Here is an 18,875-nt window from a genome sequence, read left to right on the forward strand (position 1 = left end):
GGAGCTATGCATCACCTGGAGACAGTCCTAGGCCTGCACTCCTGTGATGGGGTCCAGGGTCTGTGTCCCTTTCTGGTTAAAATTGCTGTAAGGCTGGTCGCTGTCTTGGCCTTCCCTGCTTCCTCTCTGTTCACTTCTCCCCTCCTCATCCCATGTGAAGTTTTTACTCAGGAGATGGATTCTCACCCCTCTTGGAACATCAAGGATAGTGCCGGGACACTGCACCATCCCCTTGACCCTGGGATTCTGTAGACCTCAGTCTTCTCCTGAGGTCCCCTCCCTCCCTACCTCATTTTTTTCCATACTTCTGGGGCCTGGGCCTGCTACACCTCAGGCTCCCTCTTCACAGTCACAGAGTGAAGGAGCCCCCTTCATCCTTGGGCTCTGGCCACAGCTCACCTGCTGCAGGACACTCAGCAGCTTTCAGTAGTTCATCCAGACATCCAGTTGGAAGTGGGATTTCCTGGAAGGAAAGCAGGAACCCAGAATTACACTGAATTCTAACACCAGGGCCCAGATTCCCCTTCTGCATGGGACACTAAGCTGCAAACACTACATAGGCACTTAATGCTCAGCTGTCCTTCTAACATCTGGTCCAATTGTGTCCCTCCTCCTTGGAATATCTCAGAAAATGTATCTCCACCTACAGTTGTTTGAAAGCATCATCCTATGTGATTCCAGACCATTAGGGGGTGCAATGGATCCTCACCAGTATTTCCACTCTGCTTGGAAGACTTAGAAAATCCTGAGGCTGCTCAGAGGGTCAGATTCCCATCTCTGTGTTTCTGTAAAACTTCAGTCTTCCCCAGACAAGTGAGGAGACAGAAAATGTCTAGTCTCTGGCACATCTTTTGCAAGCAATGGCGGCTCCCAGGAATCAAAACTATCAACGAATATATTTTTGAGATTCTGGTCAAAAGAAGAGTCATCCTGCAATTTCAGGTAGGATGGAGTGGTTCTGTGGCTCCTGAGGTGATTTTGAAAAGATCTTGACTCTCAGAAGGACCAAGGAGGACATTTCTGGCATTTCCAGACCAGGAAGAGTGACTGATGGACCTCCAGTGTTACTTGGAAAACTTTTTGTTGGACAGCTTTGTAATAAGAGGATCTTGCTTTGGCTTTCAGGCCTTCACATAGGTTGTTTAGATCATGGAAGTGTTTCTGCATTTCTGCATAGGCTCAGGATGCCTTCTCAAGTCGTCCCTGCAATTATGAGACAGTTGCTTTCTCCAGAGGTCACTTAGAATAATACAAGAGGCTTCACCCTCAAAGGGACACCAGACAATATAGCCACAGTCCAGCCACAATTATCTGTATTTACATACCTGTAAAGTAACACTCCTAGTTACCTCCATTAACTTGGATATCTTTCATGAATAGGGAAACTCTAGTGATTGTTATATAACAGCTGCCACAAAAATTAATCAATAAAAAGAAATTATAAATGAAAAATAATAATCATGATAATGAACTCAATGACCTAAATAGTATGAATTTTAATACTGGTGACAATATAAACATAAGGATACAAAAATTAATGTGGAGCTTCCCCTAAATATATGAAAACTTCACAAATTGTGTCCTCCTTGTGTAATTTGGAGTCAGAGTCAAAGAATTTCTCTATGAAATGTGTTCCATGATGGCAAACATCAAAAACAGCAGGTGAAAGAAAAGCAAGCCGCAGGAGACCATGGGCTAATATCAACATTTGTGTGCAAACCTCTCTCATCAAGAACTACCAGCCAGAGGTGAAGGGACTGTGATTTGTGTCCTGCCCACCACTGGGCACACAAAAGCTTTCAGTAATGCAACCAGATGGCTGGTTTGGCCTGGCTCCCTGCAAGGAAGACACGTCTCTGATCCCCACCAGCCCATCAGTCCTGGAACTCAGAATCCTACATGCAGTAAACATGAAGCTCCAACTCCATAGCTGACTTTACCTCCTTACTGTCCTTCTGCCATCTGGTGTTGCAGGTGCTCTCCAGATCTGGACTTCTTGGCTCCCTTACCTTTACCAAGTGAACTCAGGATGTATCATTCTCAGTCTTCTCCTGCCAGTCCAAAGTGAAACTCACCAATACAGGCATACCCTGGATGGGCTTTCTTGGAATATTTAGAAAACAATGAGCTTGCTCGGGGGTGGTGTGAGCTCTAGGAGTAGAGTTACAGTCTCCCATGGAAACCTGAGAGGACTTAGAATATTCCCAAAGGCCTAAGCAGTCCAATCTGTCCTGGAAACATCAGGAATGATATACTGGGTCTTCCTGAGGCTCCAAAATTTTTCTAAATAAACTCAGAGGTTACAGAACCATTTTTCTCTTGGGAACTGAAGTGGAGTTATTTGCCTTCTGCCAGCATCTCACTTTTTTTTTCTCTGAGTTAGCTTTTGAGCCCAGAAGTAGATATTCCTTGTATTTTATTTACACAGGGAGCTTCCTAGAATGCCCGTGCCTCTGGATATTTTCTGCATTCACTCAGGTATCGACAAAATGCTGCAGTTCTACTGAAAATCTCTGAGATGACCATTTGATCACCTGAGTAACTTTAGAATGTGTCTTCTATGGAAGCCCTAGAGCCTCCCTTCTGGTATTTCATACATTGCTGGTACCAAGTACCCAAGGTAAAACCCTCTGTCAGACATTATTGGCAATTCCAGTATGGAGATGACACTAACGTGATGGGGCTCAAGAATCAGATGGTAGAAGACCAGCTGGGAGGTGAAGTCTCAGTAGGCTAGGGGCTTAATGTTCGATGCACACCAGACTTCTGAGACTCAGGAGGTGGGTGTGGTTCTGTCTGCCCAGTGCCTCTCATCTACAGCCTGGACCAGCTATTTCTTGAGGTGAACTACTGAAGGCTTTTGTACGACGTGTGTCAGGCAAGACTCTGGCCAGACCCTTTGCCATAGTCCATTTGTAATGTATTTCCACATGGCACAGATATCTCCACTTTTGCCCATGCTCTCATGTGGCTCAGAATTATTCTCCCTACTGCCACTCTTCTTTGCCAACACAGAAGATATTTCAAGATGTAGCCCTAAGCTTCTCCATCTAATCAATAACATGAGGGCTCGTATGGGAACATTGTCACAGGCTTACAGGAATATGTTCTTAAATATCTGCTTTTTTATTACTCTCTTCATTAAACTGACATTTATATCATCACCATTATGATTGTTATTAATGTTATTATTATATTGGTACAGTTCTTTATCATGGATACATTTGTGGTCATTTTTATGCAATGTTGAATAATTTTTTTATGTTCCTGAAGACTGTTGAATTTGCTGAAGATGATTAAAAGACAACCTTAAAACCTAAATACCACAGCAACCCCAGGACTCCTACTGTACTGCCTGGTGTCCTGTAGAAGAATGGGCTTCCTGAATTATTCTTTTATTTTTCAGGCAAGTACCTATTCATACCAGCATAGGAGACTGATGAAGTGCACCCTCATCTTGCCATGGGCTCAGAAAGAATTCGTACATATGCTTTATGTGATAGCAACTCTATGTGTAGGCCTGTGAGCCCTAGAATGCACTTTCTTTCAGCAACTAGTCCACCTAACAGTTTTCTAAGTCAAATCTCCTCTCCATGCTTGGATAGGTCATGAATAGCTTTCTGTTACCCACCTAAGATGAAGGGATATTGCTAAATCACGTTTGTGGCCAAGAAACTTTTACCTGGAGTGGCAGGAGAGGGCCTACCTGTTCACCAGTGTCTGCAACACTTTCTTTTGTCTTCCTTTTTATTTATTTATTTATTTATTTATTTTTATTTTATTTTTGAGATAGAGTCTCGCTCCGTCGCTCAGGCTGGAGTCCAGTGTCACGATCTTGGCTCGCTGCAACCTCTGACTCCCAGGTTCAAGCGATTCTCCTGCCTCAGCCTCCTGAGTAGCTGGGATTACAGGTGTGTGTCACCACGCCCGGCTAATTTTTGTATTTTTAGTAGAGAGGGGGTTTCACCATGTTAGTCAGACTGGTCTCAAACTCCTGACCTCATGATCCGCCTGCCTTGGCCTCCCAAAGTGCTGGGATTACAGGCATAAGCCACCGCACCTGGCCTCTGCAACATTTTCTAAGTCAGTATAGAAGCTCTTTGAACCACCTTTTCAGTCAAAGAACTCATGAAAAAGTCCTCCAAGAACTTGTGACCTTCTGGAAATTGTCAAAATCTCTACAGGTGTCCAGAGTCATCTAGATCTGTATTGCAAGCCACTGACTGGGTTCCACCATTATTAAAGCAAATGCAAAATATGCCATGCCCACCAAAAAAAATCCAGAAGCCATGGTATTTAGCTGTTTCCATCTTTCTTGCCTCCTGCAGGTGGGAGAGTACTGAGTATCATGCCCTCCTACAGCCTCTGGAGGACATGCCAGTGCCTAGAGGTACCAGGAGAGAGGGGCCATGAAAGAGCAGATGACAGCCAGGTGGCTGGGAATGACATTGTCCTGGGGCTTATTGCTTGTCATGAACTCTGCCACTGGGCAACATGTGCAGGTGTGGACCCATGCCTTCTCTGGATCCCTGCCCCATCAGCCAGCTGTCTTATCTCCTGAAAGCTGGTAGGTGTTGGTCAGCATGGTGTTCCAGGACCAGGGTTATATTAACATTCTCTCTTAGGCTGAAACACCAGAAGTTAACACAGGAGTCCCCAGGTGTGCACATACTAACCTCCAGATTGTTTTTCTTCTCGTTCTAGATGTTCATCCTTGCTTTTTGGGACTTGAAATAACCCTACACAGCCAAATATTTATGCCTATTATCCACTTATGGAAACCTTATATGTCCCAAGTCCATAGGGTTAGTATTATTATCAGTATTAAAACCATTAGTACTAGTATCATGATGATCATTATTCCTGTTAATATCCATATTTTTATTACTGCCATTGTTAATATGGATTTTTCATTATTGTACAGCAATGAATATAGTTTATCCATTCACAAATGGTGTTCAGTTACCAAAGATGACTACAAGGCATGTTCTACAGACAAATACACACACAGCTCTCCTGGAGACCCAGCTTTGCCACCAATTGCTCTTTTGTAAGATGAGATCACCCAATGCTCACCAGTTTTTCAGGACTCGACCTGAGCTGGCTCAGCTAGACCTGGAAAAGTTTCCTATGCCCAAATGTACTTGGAAAAATTTAAAAGTCTCTTCAGAGGCCGAGTAATAGCTTTTGGCAGCTTCTAAGACCAGGGAGGGTTTCTTGGCCATTCAGAGCCATTCAAATATTCTAAGTAAACTCAAGGATCCAGAAACCCCACTTGCAGTCATGAAATACCAGTGAATGGCCTCTGTGAGTCTCTTCAAGGTTTTCAAAGATGACTGCCTGGGAAGGCTGGCCAGGAAGTCACCCAAGCCCAACCTTCTGCAGGATGTTCTATGTCAGCCAGGGACCCAGTGAATTGCCATTGACCAGAAGGGAGGAACAGAGACAGCATGCCTGAGCTTCTGGAAACATTCTAAGTGCCCTTGTTGGCCCAGAAAAGACTGGTGCTACCATATGAGGCACAGACTTGGCAACCTACCTACTCCAGGAACCACAGAAGGTTTAAAGGTTCCCAGGAAGTCCCAGGAAGGGCAGCCATGGCCCTTTAGAGCCATCAGATTTTATTCTAAGTCTACGTGGGAGACAGTGTGCTTAGCTTCATAAAAACACCAGTGGAGGTGCAAACACTTGCCCCAGTATCCAGTCTTTTCTACCTCATCTCAGAGCCAGGCAGCCACTGTTTCCCAAAGCTGCTGTGCAATGAAAGGGGAATATTCTAGGTGCTCTCCTGTGCCCACGAAATTATGTGGCTGTGCTGAAAGGCAGGAGATGTCCTCCGGAATGCTCTTCAGAAATCTGACAACACTGGTCAAGATTAAAGAAGCTCAATTCAACGTCATACAAAACCAATCCCCCCACCCAAAAAAAAAAATGCATAGTGAGACAAAATGATGAACACACCTGCTAATAATCATGAATGACAATAATAACAACAATGATGATCTTAGTGATAATGCCACCAACACTGTTAATGGCAATAACAATAAACCTGAGGTAATGAGTGTTAGGGTCCCGATTCACCGATGTGAAGGATGGCGACAATTTCTGGCCTCACAGAAATAAAGGAAAAGTAAACACCTGGAGGAGGAGGAGGTGAACCTGGAGCTCCCGCCGGCCTCTGGACGCTCCTTGGTGGAAGGAGAGGGACTTGGTCCTGAGCCTGCCCGGATCCACCTACACCAGAACCCCGGAGTCCCAGTCCCTGGATGGACTCAGTCCCACCCAGGCCAGACGCCCCGGAGCCCCGTAGCCCCCGTCCTCCAGCCCTCGCTGCCACCGCTTCTCGCGGAGCCGGGTCCGCCTCCGCGCCACCTCAGCCTCTGCGGGGCTCTGGGAAGGCAGCGCCGAGGATGCTCCGGGCCCAGCGGGGGCATCCGGGCCCAGAGGGGGTATCCGGCCTCAGGCGGATACTGACGCCCTGAGGGCGCGGAATAGGGCGGCCTGCGCAGGGCCTGCTGTCTCGGGCCTTGCAAAAAGAGCGGCCTCTCCAACGCCCCTACCGGAACCTCCCCGGAGGCCCCAGCCCCAAAGCCAGGACAATGGCGCCTCCCTGACCTTGGGTGAAGAAAACTCAGGTCCTCCCTGGAGACCCGGCCCGCCGCGGGAGGCCGACCGCGCATGCGCCCTGCATGGCCGGAAAGATGGGTTTCATTGCCCTCTGCCGGCCATGAGGTGGCAGCACAGGACGTTTGGCCTTAGCGGTGGACCTGAGTCTGAATCACTGAAATTCAGGTGTGGATTATTCAGTACTTTTCTTTTGGAAGATCAAATGGAAATTGAGTACGATATCTTGTGCTTTAATTAAAGAAGATGGAAATAAAGAAGAAAATTCAAAAATCAGTATACAAAAGTCGATTGATTCCCTCTATGTGGAGGGAAGACGAGCTTGAATAAGAGAAGCATTCTGTGTTATGCTTTAATAATGGCTGGAGATCTGCCACCATGCATTTGTCAAATCCCATAGAATTTCACAGCACAAATAGTACATCTTAATGTGGCTCAGGAGTACATATAATGTCAGCCACAGTTTGTGGGTAAATTACATATTTAATTAAATAGATTAAACAATAAATAATGATATGAGCTCTGCCTGGACACAGTCCTTGCCTCTCCAACCAGTTTGCCAAGGGCTTGAATTTCTTGCTCATTATCCTCACACTTGACATAAACCCTGGCTGCAGAGTAAAATCAATCACTTGTGGAGATTTTTTAATATAATGATGTGTCAATTTCAACCATGGATAAGGCCATTTAGCCTCAGTAAGGCCTACCGTATTAAGATTGTGCCTGTTTGGCAAAATTTCAAGTCATCCCACTTGATATTCAGGAAACATTTTCTCTTGAGTTTTAGGTTCAGTACTGAGGCTCCTTCACGGACAATACATTTTCCAATTCTGAGGACAAGGCAGAGGAGGGCCCCTCTGTGAGAACTTTCATTTTGCTTCGGGAAAAGTACATTGAATCAAATATAGAAAAGGCTTGCAAGGTGGCTGACAGGTTCGGCTGTTTTATCATGCTGGTGTTTTATCTTCTGGACTGCAGTAAAAGGAGCACAGCTGTGTCTGTCTCTATGTAATAACTCAGGACTTACCTGAATAAAATGTGGGGTGTCATGAGATAAACTGCTACTTCCAATTAGAGAGGCTCCAGGGACAAAATTTCAAGAGCCTTCTGAGGGATGGAAGAGAAGAGCTGCCTTATTCTCTGATCCCAGGTAACTGCTCAGAGACAGAGGCAAGGGCTGGGGACACCCAAATGCATATATACTAGGTGTCTTTGATACAGCCTCCATTTCCCTGCTAAATCTATGCAATGACACACTGAGAAATCTAGCAAGTGGGGCTGAAGATCCCTAGTGTGTCAACTCGAGGGGTGGATGGAAACAAGTGGTTTTAGTGGACGTTGAAGTAAAGGGAGGTGAGCTGTGAGGAAAGAGCTGTTGAAGACTGGGGAGACTCAGAAGTTGGGGTAGAATCTCAACCAGGAATCTCACCCAAGGAGTGCAGATGCAAATCGATTTGTTAGGACTGCATAAATGAAAAAAGGACTTTGCCAACATACTTTTTTCAACAACAGATTGTATTCTTTCAATATTTGTAAGTATTGATCTTTTGGAAAAGTTTAATGAGATTTCTTATATAATTCTGCATTCAATTTATTCCCTGATCACTTTGCTATTATGCATTGACATGCCACATTTTTATGAATAGATATTTCCTCAAATTTCTGAATTATTTTGCTAAAGTGTGTGTTAAGAGTTTTTTCTAGAGGTCCACCTTCTTGACTCACTTTTCTGATGAGAAATCTATCAGGTTTCTCCACAGTGATTTTCAAGTTTGATAGCTCCTCAATGTGAGAAACTTAATGTCAACTAAGAAATGAATTACCACTAAAGAATTTTCTCCTTTCAAGATGCTAACCGTGTTTTGTCCAGTGAGAAATCTCACATGTGCCACAAGTGTTGCTCTATGAAGAAAGGATTTCTCATGATTTTTCATTGCATAACTTCTCCAGTAAGAAGTATTTGGTATTCCAAGAGAATTCATTGCCCTTGGAAAGACTTTCCCTTCTTATTTAGCTTATAAAGGCTTTCCTCTCTTATTTTCCATTTTAGCAGCATTTTATCACTGTGTTTTCTTGTGAACATCAGGCCTGGTGCTTGGCTGAATGTTTATTCACAGAAAATACAAATAAAGGGTTCATCCAAGTAAAGTTTTCTCATGTTATTTGACAATAAGTTGCAAAGAAAAACATTTTCACACTGAATGCAGAGTTAGAGATTCTCTACTTGAAAGTCCCACATGTTTTAAGTTAAAGCTGTTGCTGAAGACTTTTAGTTGATTATGTTGACAGTTTCAGCTCTCTCATGTCATTTATGCTCAGATCACTAACAAGTCTTTGGTACATACATGTCATACAATTTCTCTTCCATATGAATTTATTGACGTGGACTGAAGAATAAAGGTAACTGAAGTATCTTCCATGTTGATTACAGTATTTCTTCAAAATGTTAGTCCTTTGGCATGTTCAGATGCTACAACTACAGCTGAAGTCTCTTCCACATTCCTGACCTTCGTCATTCCTAACACCGTGTCATCTAAAGTCAGAATATGTTCTGAAGAAGTTTATAATTTTCTCTCCAGGGTGAATTTTCTGATGCTATTTAAGATTAGTACATTGACTGAAGGCTTTCCCACATAAATGGCATTCATATGGCTTTTCTCCAGTGCGTGTTCTCTCATGTCATCTAAGGTCGGAAGACAGACTGAAGGCCTTCCCACATAGAAGACAAGCATGTGGTTTCTCTCCAGTGTGAATTATTTTGTTTCCTCTAAAGCCAGAGCTTTGACTAAAGGCTTTCCCACTGTTATCACATTCATAACACTTTTCTCCAAGGTGAGTTCTCTCATGTCTTCGAAGGTTAAAGGATTGAATAAAGGCTTTCCCACATTGATGACACTTATATGGTCTCTCTCCCGTGTGAGTTTTCTCATGTCTTCTAAGGTGAGAACCCTGAGTGAAGGCTTTTCTACATAGATGACATGCATATGGCCTCTCTCCAGTGTGAGTCATCTTGTGCCGTCTAAGGTGAAAGCAATTAGTATAGGCCTTTTCACATAGATTACATTGATATGATTTACCTTTAGTATGAATTTGTTTATGTGGTTTAGGGGACAAAAGATTACTAAGGGATTTTCCACACTGTTTGCTGACATAGGGTTTCTTTCCACTATGAGTTAACAAACACTGAATTATTGTGGAACTGTGAGTGCAATCTTCTCCCGAATCATTACATTCAAAAGGATCCTCCAGAATGAGAGAGTTCTCCTTTGGGACAAAGATTAAAAGCTCTTAATGGTTTACCCACATATATCTATATATTCATTTCACTACCTTTGAATCCTAGACCAAACATTCAGTGGTAGACCCCAGTTGAAATCTTTCCAATGTTTCTTGTGTGAAAGGAAATTAAATTTTGGGACCCCAAACTCATTTAACCAAAGGGAAAAATCAAGCTGGGAACTGGGTCACACAAACCTGCCTCCCCCTTCTGGTTCCTAAATAATATGGCTACAAGATGAAAAGCTACATGCCTCCCCCATAGTTTGCCCACGAGGAAATTCCTCATGAGCTGTTAAAATTACACCATGGCAATGCAAACTGATAACTTGTCTTTACAGGTGCAGTCATCCCCAGTTCACCAGACACAAATGCATATCTGATTGTTTCCCTGCCCCATTTTGCCTATGTTGTCTTATGTAAAATGCAGCTTTCCTGCATTATTCCTCTGCCTCATTTGTTTATGTCATCTTATGTAAAAAAATCCAGATTCACTGAGCCAGAAAAATGCATGAATGACTATTTATTCTACCCACCTTTTACATGAAAATTGTGTACTTCTCAATATCCCACCCTTTCCCCTTTAAATTTAGAGCCTTCAAAATCATCTTTGGAGAAAGGCATACACCTGTCCCCTGGGTGCATGTCCTTAACTTTGGCAAATAAATCTCCTAAAATGATTGAGACTTGTCTTGTCATTTTTCTCGATTGACATTTGCATATACATTATCTCCTGCAGACACAGATATGTTCTCTTCTGTAACATCTCAACTGCAGGGTTATTGCATAACTGTGATGATATCAATATCTTTCAATGTCTGGGCATGAGCAATGTATATGCACTTGTTCTATTTTAGAGATCTCATGTTATGGTTTAGAACACAGGTCAATGTATTCACTAAATTCAAAGTATCCAATTTTTTTTTTTTTTGCTTAGAAAGCACTTAATGCCAGCCTAATTACACTCAGGTGATTGTGCTTCATTACTAACTTAACCCATTACCATGTCTTTAACTTAGATGAGTGGTGTACACAGCTATAAAACTTACCATTGTCATACTGGCGGATGCATCTTTTCTGGTGATAGGATGCATGGATATCATGTGTGTTTTCTTAAGGGCACTTTCCCTGTCTGAAATAATTGAAAAATAAATTGTTACATTGGTATTATGGTAATAAAATTGTTTGAAAAGCCCCAAGGCCCACTTACTTTTTTCAAAAATTGACACTTAGATGTAGCAAGTGTGTCAAATGAAGAAACTACTTGAATAGAAGAAATAGATTGTACAGTGTCAGCAATTAGAAAAGATTTTTAAAATTAAAATGTGAAAAGAGTTAAAATGAAGATGAGATATCAGGCAGGTAAATAGAGGGATAGTCTTCACAGGGGTATCAGGAAAAGAGTCAGCATATGAAAGTTTAACCCCAGCCAAGTACATGAATTATCCTTTTCCCAAAATTAAAAGAAAAGAAAAAAAAGAGGACACAAGAGTAGCATCTGACACATGAACAAAATGATAATAACATCTAAGGAATTCTGCTCCAGTAGCCTAACCTACATTTTAGAAATTATCACTCATTTAATAAAACCACTAATTAATATTCAACTGATATTATTCATTGACAAAGCGCCTCCTCCTATTAGAGCACAGGACCCTGTTGCTTACCTGGATTCTGGTCTTGAAGAAATTCTCTTCCTTCCCGCCACAGCTCTTCTCCTTGCTCCAGCTGCAAAATTATATAGGATTTGCTTATCTGGTACCCTGTTAGTGGAAAGAATACATGTGTTTTGAGTTCACTGTCAATAAATGTGCATTATCACCAAGTGTAAGGCAGGCTATCAAGGAAGAATAAAAACAGTGAAGGTCAGCTCAGGCCACAAGACCTAGAACACAGAAAACTCCCCAGGATTTTTCTGACCCAACGTGAGACTAGAAAATAAATCCAAACCAAAGGTCCATCAGGAAAAGGAAATTCAAAACAGTCAGGACCTATGAATGCTGAGTCCATGCCTAAGTTCCAAGACACAATGCATAATACACAATCTTTTCAGAAAGAGAGTAATTAAATCTCTGCACAGTGTGTTTATTATTATTCTCATGCACAACAAAAAAATCATTTGATTTACAAAAATAATTGGTGTTCTATATGGAAAAGATATTGCTATTGTTTTCACTAATTGGTCTCAGCCTAAGCATAGACTAAAGCAGAAGAGTTATTTAGAAAATATTTAATTTAATACATTGAAAATATTCATCAAGTTCCCAGGTCTGTTATGAGTATTAGAGACTGAGTACCAAAGAAACCATGAAATCCTTGTCAAGACTACATTCTAATTGAGTGACAAACTAAATAAAATAAAATAAAAAGAAAGATATTTATTTCAGATAGATTTAGAGAGTTCAAACTTTTTTCAGATGAGATCTGTGAGAGAAGCAGAGAAGAGATTAGAGTGAGATATGGGGAAGCTGTTCTAACACTTATTGAATGAATGAGCGAATGTGTGTCTACATATGTATGTGAATGTTGAGGGACTCACCGAGGGACAGCAGGTGACTGATATTTTCCAGCATCACATCTCTGTACAGCTTTCTCTTGGATGTGTCCATCATGGCCCACTCTTCCTGGGTGAAGTCAATAGCTACATCTTCAAAGGTCACTTTCTTCTAAAACATCACAGACATTTTAGTTTAGACAGAGAAATCCCTTTCAATGTCCGGAAGAGGAAGGCTGAGATGACATAGCTAGAAGCTGGGTATGCAGAATGCTCAGTGTTTTGAGTTCCAGCCAGTTCATTCTCAGTAGTAAGCTGGTATCTGCATTTCAGATTCACTCACAGAGATATACCCACTCTGAATCCATTAAACTTTACTATAAAGAAATATCGCATGAGGTGTGGCATAATATAACCCAGATATTTTTCAGTAATGTGTTAATCACCTCTACATAACTGATTATAGAATTTTCACTTGAACATTCATAAATAAAATGAAACTTACCATGAATTTCAAGTAAATTACAGATTTGTCACAAGGCAAATAACCATGATTTACTACTTTTTAAGCATGACTGTGATGAAATAAATTATTTCTCTAGATGAACCACAGGTTTCTCACCAATCAAATGCTTAAAAGACCTATGATGTGTTTTGAATAATCTAATGAACTAATAGAAAACATGTTTCCTATCTAGCAAATATTTATTAAATATAAGTCATTGGTCCCTTATTCATTAAAAAGTTAGAAAGTAATGACCCAGACTCCAGCATTCTTCAGAACTGAACAAGCTTTATGCAGAATATAGGATTCAATTCATACATATAGTCTCCCTAATGTTATATAATTCAGGTGTTCATGACAAGGCTTAAAGACAGTCTAGCAGCACAAGACAAGACCGCTGAGGCTGCTATACTGAGGAAATCTTAGTCTGATGATTCCTGTGATATGAAGCCTCCTGTTCTCAACTTTCTCTCTGCAATCCAAACATCAGTTATCATTGTTTCTCTTTTAAATTTACCTTGTCACTTCACTTGTTCAAAGATTTAAAAAGCCTCTTCATTGTTTTTTTTCTAACTAGCCCTTATAAAGCATTTCCACAGAACCCTAAATTGTACTCTTATCTACTATATTCCTTCTTCTGAATGTGCAACCATAATTAAATAATTATATTTCTTGTATGTTACTTTCAGTTACCAGAAGGCAAAAAGGTTAATTACCAAAAGGTAAAATGAATAGGGATAAGAATAATAATGACTTCTTTAGTTGTCCTTTCACAACGTTTTTAAAAGCTCAAATATATTTTATCAAACTCTTCTTTTCCCTCAACACTGCACAGCTCTTGCCCAAGTCCTATCACACTGGATTTATTGAACTCAGCTGCTAGAACATCAGACCCATTGTTGGGCTGTGATGTTCTGCTCTTCACTCATCTCTATCACCTGCATTCATCACAATCCTAAGTCTATTTCAGCCAACAGTACAGTTAATGGGTCAATTATTTCCCTATGAGATTATAGGATGGATAGAAGAAAAAGAAATATATAAATGAAACCTCTCATATCTTTTTTGTAAATAGCCTTAATAGGGGCTGGAATAAAGTAGTGTAATGTTAGAAATTATATTGATAATTTAGGAGTCTTTGACACATGATACCCAACCTAGAGTCCTGAGAAAACTTAATTGGAGGCCAGATACCTGAAAGCCTCCTGATTGCATTTGGAACACCCAGGCTGGGTGGATTTTACATAGTAAAAACAAACAAAAAAATAATAAAACTGAAACACCCATGCAAATTGGAGAAAACTGCCCATTTGCCAGCAATATGGTTATAATTTCAGTAGAAAGAGGCATCCCCTACTCACTAGTGAATGCATTGTCAGGAACTCAGTTTCTCTCTGTCTTCCTCTGGATTTCCACTTGCAAACACTTTAGGCACTAAGAAAAGCTGAGGTTGGAGAAAGAACATGTGAGACACCAGTCTTGTGCACAATTTTCAGATCAACCTGTGATGAAAAGCCAGACTTTCACTGAAGTGTGACACCAGCTGCACCACAGCCTAACCAACAGACACAAACACACAGAGGCCTCTCCTCTTTTCCTGTGGTCAAAATTAGGGAGCCTATGACTATGGTTGCTAACCAAGAAGGAACACAGATATCTTGTGAATGAGAACATCAAAAGCACGGAGTTTTGTATGTTAATTGGCACAAGTCCAGATATTCAATTCCCTCACTGATTTTAAAACACAGGGATCCCTGACTCCATCCACATGTGGAATATGATTTCCACCTATAGATAAACACTGGGATTTCTCAGATTTTATACTCCTAGTTTATGCCCTAGCAGTGTTTCTCCAACACCCACCACAGCCTCCTGAATCCTTACTCCACTTTTACTTTCACTCAACTCTGACTTTTGTATATCCCCTTGGAACTTGGAAATAATCAAGTAAGAATCTGTTCTACGGTCGAGTGCGGTGGCTCACACCTGTAATCCCAGCACTTTGGGAGGCCAAGGCAAGTGGATCACCTGAGGTCAAGGGTTCAAGACTAGCCTGGCCAACATGGTGAAACCCCATCTCTACTAAAAATACAAAAATTAGCTGGGTGTGGTGGTGCTTGCCTGTAATCCCAGCTACTCAGGAGGCAGAAGCAGGAGAATCTCTTGGACCCGGGAGGCAGAGATTACAGGGAGCCGTGATCCCACCACTGAATTCCAGCGAGGGCGACAGAGCGAGACTCTGTCTCAAAAAAAAAAAATCTGTTTTAGGATGGGGATAATCAATTGAGGGATTTATTTCACTTAGAGGGTAAAAACTCCCATCCTGCTAATCTAGCCCTTAAAATCTCCTGCATCAGAAATTAGCAGGAGTACCTTGAGTCTTGGTGTTTCTTTCCTGTGCATACAGTCACAATCCTCTAGGATGCTCAGAAAATACAAAATGACGTAGGGGTGGGAGAAATTTAGCAGCTCAATCTGATATTTTACTAAAGTGGTATCTAAAATTCTTGCAATCATGGTTTATATAAGTCTTTGTTAGTTGCAATATCTCTGATTATCATGATACATATTTGCTGAGAAATACTGATGTCCATGTACATATTCATACATAGATATGTAGGTATATAGGTGCATATGTTTATATGAATGTATGTGTTTGAGACAGGGGGAAACATGCGTGTATTATTTCCCTGCCAAAAATATAAAAATAATTAAATATATTTTATGTACAAATGATAATTATGTGTCATAAACAAAAAATTTACTGACCCATTTGTACATGAAGTCCAGGAAAAATAAAAGGGTAACTTTGTATTAATTGTGACATTGTGCTTACAGAGGTACATATACATCCTTATTTAACCCTCATAATAACCCTGCTGATTACAGTTTATTTACAAATTTAATAAATGATCAACAGGGTTTGAAAAATATGACAAAATTACAAAATTAGAAAATGACCCAGCAATATTTTTAATTATATTCTGCCTGTCACTGCCTCTTCTTGCTTTTTGACAAAATTACTCCCCTAACCAAGGTTCTCTAAGATTCTGGGGACTCCAGTATTTAGACCCCAGTTCCCAAACATCATTGTGTCTATTTTTACTGCCACATTTAACGCACATTTACAGACTTCAACAAGCACTTTTCAATATCAACTTTTTTCTTATTCCTTGGACTATTTTCTACATCTGTTCATCAGGACTCCAGTAACATATGACTCCATCTGCCTGTCCCTTCCATGAATGTACCTGACAGTACATGTAATATGTAGTCTATAATTCAAGCAGAACAGATATTCCCTCAAAAAAATAAGATATTAGAGAAGGCCTACAAAGCTTCAGTGAAACCAGCTGTAACCCTTAATATTATTACCATGTAAGCTCTTCCTCGAATATCAAAATAAGATTTGGGCTTTAGAGAATATTTGTGTGTAATTATAACCCAAACATGAATGAAAAGTAATTTAACTGGTCATATACAGACTGTGCCAGGGACAAAAAAGGACAAATATTATAAGAAAGTTAAAGCATACTTATTTCATAAAGGACTCTTGTGTGGAATCTATAAAAACTATTTCAAGATGTAGAGATTAAATATATTTTAAAACACATACATACACAAGCAATCTTTAGGAGAAACTTTTAAAAACTTATGTTATGGGTCTAAAATTTTCATTAATTCATGGAAAAAAATGTATTGACAAACTTTTCACCAGAGCAGGAATAACAACTTATGTATTTGGTGACTTCAAGATGAGAGCCTGCACAGCTTAGTATCTCCCTCCAGATGTCTCTCTGTCTCTCTCTTTTTTTTTTTTTTTTTTTTTTTGGCGGAGTTTCACTCTTGTTGCCCAGGCTGGAGTGCAGTGGCGCGATCTCGGCTCACCGCAACCTCTACCTCCCGGGTTCAAGCAATTCTCCAGCCTCAGCCTCCTGAGTAGCTGGGATGACAGGCATGGGCCACCGTGCTCGGTTAATTTTGTATTTTTAGTCGAGACGGGGTCTCTCCATTTTGGTCGGGCTGATCTAAAACTCTTGACCTCAGGTGATCCGCCAGCCTCCGCCTCTCAAAGTGTTGGGATTACAGGCGTGAGCCACCGTGCCCGGCCCAGATCTCTTAAAAAGTCATGAGGAAGGAGCCATTCTGCATCCTCAATATTACCTTAATATTTTAAGGGCAACCGTAAAAATTAAGAGGCCTACTTGTGACTTCCTAGCCCTTTCACGGCTATTTAGACACACCTTAGTGAAGTATTAGGAATGTATTATTAGGTCTCAAGTTCCTGGACAACAAAACCATGTTCTCCAACAGATCTTCAGTAAAAATAGCTGATGTCTATATTCTTTTGCCTGTCCTTTCCCTTCCTTTAATTCAGAACTGTAGTCTCGAAAAGTGCTATTATTTAGTAGATTCTCTCAATTCTCAACACCAGTGCTATACAATGTTGAATGACATCTCGAGTGCTAGGGAAACAGCAGCTGACATTCTAGCAATCAACAAATAGAAAAGCAAAGATCACCACAGAGTAAAAGAGAATAGATTTTTTTAAAGTATGAAACCAAAACGAATATATATCAGATTACACTATAAATGGAAAATCCTATTATCTTGACGGGATTGCAAGTCAGATTACACTATAAATGGAAAATCCTATTATCTTGACAGGATTGCAAGCCTCTCATGGCTTCCAACATCCAATATATTGAAAGCAGTTCAGGAATGGTGAAAGTGGAATGGAATTTAAAATTATTCTAAGGTTTTATGTGTGAAAGCCCCATGCCCTGAAAAAAAGTATTTATTTTTTAAAGTTCATAATGAACACTGCATACAAAGTTTGTGTAACAGGAGAGAAGAAAAATCTCACATTTTAAAAAAAGGAATATGCAACATATTTACATACAATAAAATAAAATTAAATTAAAATACAGCAATAGAAGACAGAATCTAACATCTGAAAATCAAGGGAGAAATCTATTTTAAATAAACTTGGCGCAATTTTTAAAGTACGTTATGAAAAATAATAATACCTGAATATAGTACGTAAAAGTACCAATACAATAAAGCTAAAACAATATCCATGGAAAAATTATTTGCTGTACATTATTTTAAAAAAATAATCTAAGTACTTACCTCAATAAAGTAAATGAATGAAATTTAAAAATTGCTTGAGAAAATCTGTAAAGAGAAATGAATATAGAGAAGAAGAATATAATTTAACTATAAACCACACAAATAGAATTTAAAAATAAGTGGTAGCCAACATGCCCAACACGATTTTCTGTGATGAAAGAAATTCTCTATATCTGCATTGTCCAATGCAGTAACTACCACACATATGTAGTTACAGAATTTCTAGTTTGGCCACGACTTTGGCTATTACTACTAAGGATATGCCATTTAGTTATTTAATTATAATTAAATTACAGTTTATAGTCACATGTGACTAGTAGTTACTATATTGGCCAATGCAGATCTAGAATCTTGGAGGAGGCAGTTAAAATAATGAGATATGGTCAAAACAGAAATGGAAAAGGCACACAAGTAGTGAACACAGAATATGAGAATGGGAAGTAACAATTCACACAATAAAATGTAATAATGAGATGCTGCCTTGATGGGACAAATGTCTAATGATATACAAGGCTTGTCTTGTTACAGGTAGAAGAGCATGAGCAGGGCAGGAGAGGGCTCTTCCCCTACCCACTAGAAATGTCAGGTGATGGCCTGTCAGTTATCACATTGCCTCTCTAAAAATTATAATTAGGCAGCACCAGAGAGAGGCCATTTCCTGATGGTCTACACCTGTTAACATAAAAAATGTGAATTAAATGCAGACCCCAGGAAGAAGCAACTTCTTGGGCATGCATGTGAAGAGACAAAAATGGCAAAGCATAATCTGGGGGCACACTCCACCGGAAAAGGAAAGAAAGCTTCAGATGGACATGCATATAACTCCCTAAACACACCGTGCAT

The 18,875-nt window shown here is 40.3% G+C and overlaps 2 protein-coding genes across 2 annotated transcripts in view; both read right to left on the reverse strand.

Moving 5' to 3' along the window:
• The window catches only part of LOC130540629 (uncharacterized), a 192,117-nt gene extending 184,542 nt beyond the window's left edge, over positions 1–7,575 (reverse strand). The window contains exons 1-4 of the mRNA XM_057299300.2: positions 7,421–7,575; positions 6,616–6,685; positions 6,139–6,234; positions 400–463 (exon numbers count right to left, since the gene is read on the reverse strand). Of these exons, the coding sequence (XP_057155283.1) occupies positions 400–463; positions 6,139–6,234; positions 6,616–6,685; positions 7,421–7,575 (385 nt within the window). The remainder of the gene's footprint in view (positions 1–399; positions 464–6,138; positions 6,235–6,615; positions 6,686–7,420) is intronic.
• Positions 6,837–14,419, reverse strand: LOC129393288 (putative zinc finger protein 705EP). Its single transcript, XM_055093741.2, has 5 exons — positions 14,261–14,419; positions 12,440–12,566; positions 11,568–11,663; positions 10,950–11,032; positions 6,837–9,888 (listed from the first exon to the last, which is right to left on the reverse strand). Exons 1-5 carry the CDS (start codon positions 14,270–14,272, stop codon positions 9,304–9,306), a joined length of 903 nt encoding a protein of 300 aa, XP_054949716.1. The 5' UTR covers positions 14,273–14,419; the 3' UTR covers positions 6,837–9,303.
• Positions 14,420–18,875: the final 4,456 nt, after the last annotated feature.

Source organism: Pan paniscus, chromosome 9 (genome assembly GCF_029289425.2).
Source record: "Pan paniscus chromosome 9, NHGRI_mPanPan1-v2.0_pri, whole genome shotgun sequence".
NCBI lineage: Eukaryota > Metazoa > Chordata > Mammalia > Primates > Hominidae > Pan > Pan paniscus.